Raw genomic sequence first — 6576 nt, forward strand, 5'->3', positions numbered from 1 at the left:
AAACTTCCTTACTTGGGGGACACTTCAAACAGAAGGGGCACAAATCTCAAAGTTGGCAGGGGGGGGCTGGTGAAGTCCAGATGGGGTGACTAGGGGCTTGTGTGTTTGGGCTGGCTGTGGATTTCTGATCCAGGTCAAAATACCATCACTGAGTGTGTGTTTGGGTTTGTTTTCTTTTCACTTTCCTCATTCAACTTGTCTGGAGAAAAGATGCCTGCAGCAGGGAAAAGCAAGTGCGCAAGGCCCTTCTCTACCCCATTCTCCGCGGCACACCATGACAAACTCAGCAGCTGAGAGGAGCACTTTCAGACACTGGATTGCAGTTTCTCCTTTGCTAAAAATCGGACACAGAGTCTGTCCCTTATCTGCCTTTATGTATTAAACGTGTCTATGTTCACAGCTCTTTCCTCTGAATTCTGGCCCTATTCAGGGAGGAAGAACTTATCTGACTATCTAAAAGGATGGCTTCTAAACTGTTCCAGGCCCAGTGTAGCCCTTTATCCTTCCAGCTCAAATTCAGTGTAACTAAGCTAGATGAGACTGGAATACGCCAGAGAGGGTCTTAATTTTATGTTGCAGGTAACTGTGACAATGGCTTCGACCTTTATTTCTTGTAGAGAACTGAGTTTCCAGAGTTTCCTGGCCCAGCCAGGGTGGCTAAGTTTTTCAGGCCTTCTTTGGCCGATCTTGTTGATATAATTGTGAGTTGGGCTTGATGAATGAGTTTATTTGTCTCCTGTCTGCCGAGCTTTAGAAGCTTCATGCATTTTAATCAGTCCAATGATTCATTTATTTTTCCCCTTTGGGCTGTGTGTGGGATCCTTCCTTCAAAAACAAACGGCCACAATGGATTAATTACCCCCTGTATTAGTCCTAAATTGTTTTCCAGGTAACCCACTAAGTGTATAATAGTCACAGGCACTAAGGCTTCCCATACGGACTGCAAGGAATGGACCAAGCTTTCTCGGTGCCTCCTTGGTGTTTCACAAGGTTCCCTTGTTTAATCATTTTACACAGTGAGGTGTTAATCACCATAGAAGTTTCTCTTTGTCTTGTAACTTCATTAGCTGAATACACACCTCGCTTTGGAAATCCTATGACCCCTTCAATAAAGTGTCACTTAGTCTTCAACCATAAATTCTTGGCAAATTTTAATTCTCTGCAAAAAGTCTGAAGGGAAGCAAGTACTTACAAACAGGCATTTAAATAAACTTCATTTGAATCCTCAGAGTAAATAAATCAAGTATTATTTTCACACATGAGGGAGTGAAAGAAATCGATCCCATTCAAAGTGAGCAGGCTGGTTTCTTGGCATGGAAGGCGAACTATGATATCGTTTCTTGAACACGAAAATTTCAACAACTGCAGTCCTTTCAAGGACCAAGAAAATGAATTTTCCCTCCAAATAAGATGCATCAGAGTATTGAGTAAGCAAGTCTGTTTTTACTTTTTAAATCTTCTTCTACCTGATTTCTACACAAACCTTATAATTATATAAGTGCTGCATATTTCATAATGTGTATATTTTCAGATAGGCAAAAATACATATAAAGTACTATATTTTTTCATAACAACTTTTTAGCACTACACCTGTGCATCTGATTCATAATAGAAATACTTTGCTTCCTCTTCCCCTGCGCACAGATATGTCCAAGAGTCCATCTGAATAGTCTTCCTGCCATTCTGCAGGTTCACACTCGAAGAAACTGGACTCCCAGTATGATGGAAGAAAGCGAAAGTACTCAGAGTGCAGCCAGTACCCTCAGGGAAGCGCTCATCCAACTTTTGTAAAGTTGTCCTCTGCAGCAACTCTTCAAAAACACACAAAACTGAAATTGGAATTTACATATTTTAATGAGAAAATATTATTTCGACTAGGTCATAATTTAATGGAGACACCTTTTTAAAATTCTTTGTCTGGAAACAGGCATGCTGGGGAACAAGATCATCAATATTTAAAACGCCATGCTAGTTCTGTACAGGGAGGAAGAGAGAGGAAAGGTAACGCTTTTACACCTTCGATGATAACTACATTTGTTTTGTTTTTTAACTTAAGCAGGTCACACCAGAACAACAGTTTGTTTTCCAGCAAATTACCTAAGTGTCTAAAGGAATATAGCAAACAAAGTGCATTTTACACAGTGTTTAATCATTCCTATTCACAAGTATTTACATCTCTTTGCAGCCCTTTTAGCTTCACGGAGAAGTTCCTTTAACAGAAAGACTTGTCCAGGGGAAACTGTCTGTTGCCACCCTCTTCCGGTACCGGAGGCTCATCCGACCTCTTCAGGCTTGCCCTTGGTGCCTGCTTGCTCTGGGCTTATCTCATCTTTCTTTCTTCTTTCCTTCTTAAGACCTTCTTTTTCTTCTTCCATAAAATAAATAGCTAAGAAAGTCTCTAAGCAATAAGAAAGTGAACCTCCCAATTAGCTGCCCCCCCCCAGCCCTCCCATCAACCTGGCCAGACATGAAGAGTAAACATTCACATTACAACAGGTACTTGTGAAGTGGGCTGTGCTCCCTCGCCCGCCTACCAAGACCGAGTCAAGTTCACTGTTTACATCTTACCGGGCGCTTTGTAAACAACACAAGGTTACTTTTAGATTTATTTTGCTCCCGATGAGGACCAAGGTCCCCCTCTCTCAGGTCAGCAGCCTCTCTCCTAACTCGCGCGCCTGGAGCGCACCGCAGAAAGCAAAACCCAAAACAAAACAAGAAAGCTCTCGGCCGAAGCCTGCGAGCTGGGCCGCAGCCGGGAGGCGCGGTGCGGGTGGGCAGCCGGGTGGCTCCTCCGGCCGCAGGCCCTCCAGGCCCCAGGAGCCGAGTCCTGCGCGGCGAGGCTGCCGCCCCGGGGCGCTGCTCCGGGAACCCCTGGGGGAAGGTCCTCCAGGGTCATAACTGTGCAGAGTCCGGAGCGCGTGGGTCCCGCCTGCGGGTGGAGGCTGGCGGGCTCAGGTGGCCCTGGATCTCCGGGTTGTGGGGGCCAACCCCCGCGTGCCTCGGGAAAGTTTGAATTTTGTCTCGTTGGGTCCCAAACAAAGCAATCACAACAAAAACAGTTTCGGAAAAGAGAAGGTCGGCTGGAGGCGGATGCCACACTCAGGGCGGCAGCCCCGGTGGCGGAGGGCGGTGCGAGCTGGGCGGGAGCGCACCCGGCCGGGAGGCGACGTGGGCGCGGCTCCCGCAGGTCAGTGCACAGCCACGGACAGCAGCGCCGAGGCCGGGCTGGTGAGCGTCTCGCTGGGCGTCGCGGGGCTGCTTTGGCTGGTGGCGGTCTGCGAGGACGTGGGGCTGAGCGAGGGCGGCGAGTTCGAGAGCAGGGCGGGGATGGGCGCGGGCAGCGCGGGCAGCGCGGGCACCGCAGCTGGCGCGGGCTTGATGGGCACGGGGATGGCGGGCAGCGTCTGGCCCGCCGCGTGGCACAGCGGCTTCAGCGGCACCCCGTAGGCGCCGTAGTCACCGCTCGCCATGGAGATCGGGGTGGCAGAGTCGATCATGCCGGCCGAGCCGTACACGTGCGGCCAGCCCGCGCCCAGCGAGCTGCCCACGCTAGTCAACTGGTTGGGGAGCGGGTAGGCCGCGGGCACCGGCTGCATGGCGGAGAAGGCCAGGCCCCCGGGCATCTTGTACTCCCGCGCGATGATGTTCTCGATGGCGAATGGGTGCTTGAAGCCCGAGGGCTGCGCCACGCCGCCCAGGTTGTAGGCGGCCGCGGGCATCTGTGGCAGGTGTGTGCCCGAGGCGGCGAGCGCGCTGAGCCGCAGCTTGGCCTGCTGCTGCAGGTACTGTGCCGCATCGGCCGGCTTGCTGGGCGCCAGGTGGTCGGACTTGAGCACCTTGAAGCGCTTGCGTCGCCTCAGGAAGCTGCCGTTCTCGAACATGTCCCCGCAGCTGGGGTGCAGCGCCCAGAAGCTGCCCTTGCCGGGCTGGTCCGGCCGCCGTGGGATCTTGATGAAGCAGTCGTTGAAGGAGAGATTGTGGCGCAGGCTGTTCTGCCAGCGCTGCGTGTTCTCCCGGTAGTAGGGGAAGCGGTCCATGATGAACTTGTAGATCTCGCTCAGCGGCAGCATCTTCTCGGGCGAGCTCTGGATGGCCATGGCGGTCAGCGAGATGTACGAGTAGGGCGGCTTCTGGTCGCTGTACGTGTTGCGGCCCGGCCGAGGCATCTTCGCGTTCGGCCTCTCCGCGCTCCGGGTCCGGCAGGCTGGTCGGATCTGGGGAGGGGGCAGCAGGGAGGGTGACGTGGGTGCGGCGGAGACCCCGCGGGGCAGCCCGGCCGAGCACCGGGTTTCAGGGCTGGGGGAGGCGCCCGCGCCCGCAGGCTGCAACTTTGCGCCGGGAGCTGGACCCCGCCGGGGCAGGCGGGAGGGAAGCGGGAGAGGGGCACAAAGGCAGCGGGAAAGTCTGCGGGCCCCGGAGCGAAGGCTGGGGCGGGGGCTGAGCCGACGCCGCTCACCTTAAAGTTGCTGCGAGTTGCTCGTCCGCATCCGGATGGCCCCCCGGGTCTCTGCGTCGCCCTCGGCACACCGCCCCAGCGCAGCGGCGTCCGGGTCGGGACCGACTGCACGCCGACCTGGAGTGCAGAGATCAGCCCCGCAGCGCTCTGTGCCACCGGGTCCGGGCCGTGCGTCCCGCGGGCGGTCGAGCTGGGCTGCAGCGTCCGGGCGCGGACGCGGGCAGCGGCGGCTTAGGGACTCGGGAGGGCGCTGCTGCGGGCTCCGCGGCTGCGCTGCGCTAGGCGGCTGCCTCCACGTCCTCCCTCGCACCATCTGATAGTTTTAAGCGGTGACAGGAGCAGAAAAGACCCCTGTAGCGGCGCTTCATTAATGTGCCACTTCTTAGCTATCATATGACAATCGCCTTGGGAGGAGGAGGAGGAGGAGGAGGAGGAGGAGGAGGGAGGGAGGCGGGGAGCGGGGCCTGAGAGGGAGGGACTGCGCGCCGAGAGGGCCCGGCCCGCTCCGGTTTCTTTCACACCTACTTACAGGGACACCTTGGCCAATAGGAATCGCTTCCAGCTCCAGCCCGGGCGCGAGGGAAGAGCCGGGCCCACTGCCGGGAGCGGCGCGCCGGCCGGGGCGAGCGGAGCCGAGGTGCGAGGAGCCCGGCGAGCGGAGCGGGGACCCGGCGACCACACGCGCACGGACGGAGCCGCCGCGCAGATGATGCGTGACACGGAAAGTGCCTGGCTGGGGTATTCTGTTTCCTCCACGCGGTATCCGGTTTGTATTGTTAACCGGCGTCAGGCACGGCTTCTGTGGGCTTTCCCGGGGGTTGGCTGCTCGGGTTGCTGCGATGGAAACCTCCCCTTCCCGGGTCCTCTAAGAGCAGGCCTGAGTCTGATTCGGCCTTCCTGAGCCGCTGCCTTAGCGCTGCACAGCTTGTGGGCGAGTAGCTTGAGAGAGAGAGAGAGAGAGAGAGAGAGAGAGAGAGAGAGAGAGAGAGAAATGAGGTTTTAAAACAAGGAACATGCAAGGAAACACCCCCACTTAAGAGCCCGTTTTAAATGTATTGACCACATTAAAAAAAAGAGAAAAAGATGGTGTATTTGGGCCAAGTGGCAAGGTCTCTGCCTTGAAAGTCTCCGGGCAGTTTGGACGGCACAGTGGGGGCGCTGGGGCTAGGGCGTGGGGACCTGGGAGGTCGTCCCCTGGAGCTGCGGGGCTCCCGCTTTCCCGGGGAGCTCTGGAACTTTGGGGCGCAGGCATTTCCGGGAAGTGTGCGACTTTGCATTTTACAGCCCCCCCCCCCACTTTCTCTCCTGATACAGTAGGAATTTATTTAGAGCTTAGGCCAGCGAGAGCTACCTGCAATCCATTAGAACAGCAGTGTGTGTGTGTGTGTGTGTGTGTGTGTGCGTGTGTGTGCGTGTGTGTGTGTTACTGAGGGCTGTGCCTTGGGTCATTCCGCCCACCCCCACCCCTGTGCTTCTAGCAGGCTCCTTTCGGTTCGGATTTGCCTCGGGAGGGTTAAATGAATCATGATTATCATCATTATTGTCATCACCATCGTCGCGGCGTCATCGCCACCACACCGCTATGAAATAGGGCGTCGGCGCCGCCTGCGCGCACGCCGCCTGCGAGTGGGCGCCAGAGGTTCCCACGCGCTCTGCACACGCTCCGACCTCTACCGTTTTGAAGATAAATTCGTTTTACCGCGTTGTTTAACATTCACTGTCTATGGAGTCACCTTCAGAGTCCGGAAATGTGAGAGTTCCCCCGCCCCCGGGAGGTGGTGGCAGAGTTCTGGGTGTGACGTTTCCTTTCGAGGCTTTAAGCGCTGTTAAGAGTCTCGTTATGGAGTTGTTTGGGGTTAGCGAGAAAAAAAAAAAAAAAAAAAGAAAGATCTTTCCGCGCGGGGTTGTGGAAGTGGTCAGTAACTCACCAAAACGTAACTTACACACGATGAATTTAGGAGATTAAACAATTTCATTAATATTGAAATGGGTCTCCAGTCCGGGTTGCCTTGCTTGAGATGCAGGCGCACGTTTTTCAATATTAACAGAAGTGCTCGAAGAAAAGCGTAACGTCCCCTTCTTAATTCGAAAAATATAACCGGGTGGAAGGGGTGGGTGCG

At 55.0% G+C, this 6576-nt stretch overlaps 1 protein-coding gene across 1 annotated transcript; it reads right to left on the minus strand.

Annotated features, from left to right (window-relative positions):
• Positions 1–3163: 3163 nt before the first annotated feature.
• Positions 3164–4863, minus strand: Foxb1 (forkhead box B1). Its single transcript, XM_004628858.1, has 2 exons — positions 4457–4863; positions 3164–4214 (listed from the first exon to the last, which is right to left on the minus strand). Exon 2 carries the CDS (start codon positions 4164–4166, stop codon positions 3189–3191), a length of 978 nt encoding a protein of 325 aa, XP_004628915.1. The 5' UTR covers positions 4167–4214; positions 4457–4863; the 3' UTR covers positions 3164–3188.
• Between the last annotated feature and the right edge of the window lie 1713 nt (positions 4864–6576).

The sequence above is a fragment of the Octodon degus genome, unplaced genomic scaffold, assembly GCF_000260255.1.
Source record: "Octodon degus isolate 3935 unplaced genomic scaffold, OctDeg1.0 scaffold00026, whole genome shotgun sequence".
In the NCBI taxonomy this organism is placed as follows: domain Eukaryota; kingdom Metazoa; phylum Chordata; class Mammalia; order Rodentia; family Octodontidae; genus Octodon; species Octodon degus.

What these genes read in the sequence shown, in the direction of transcription:
- Foxb1 (XM_004628858.1), bottom strand. Translation starts at nt 4,166, where the DNA reads ATGCCTCGGCCGGGCCGCAACACGTACAGCGACCAGAAGCCGCCCTAC.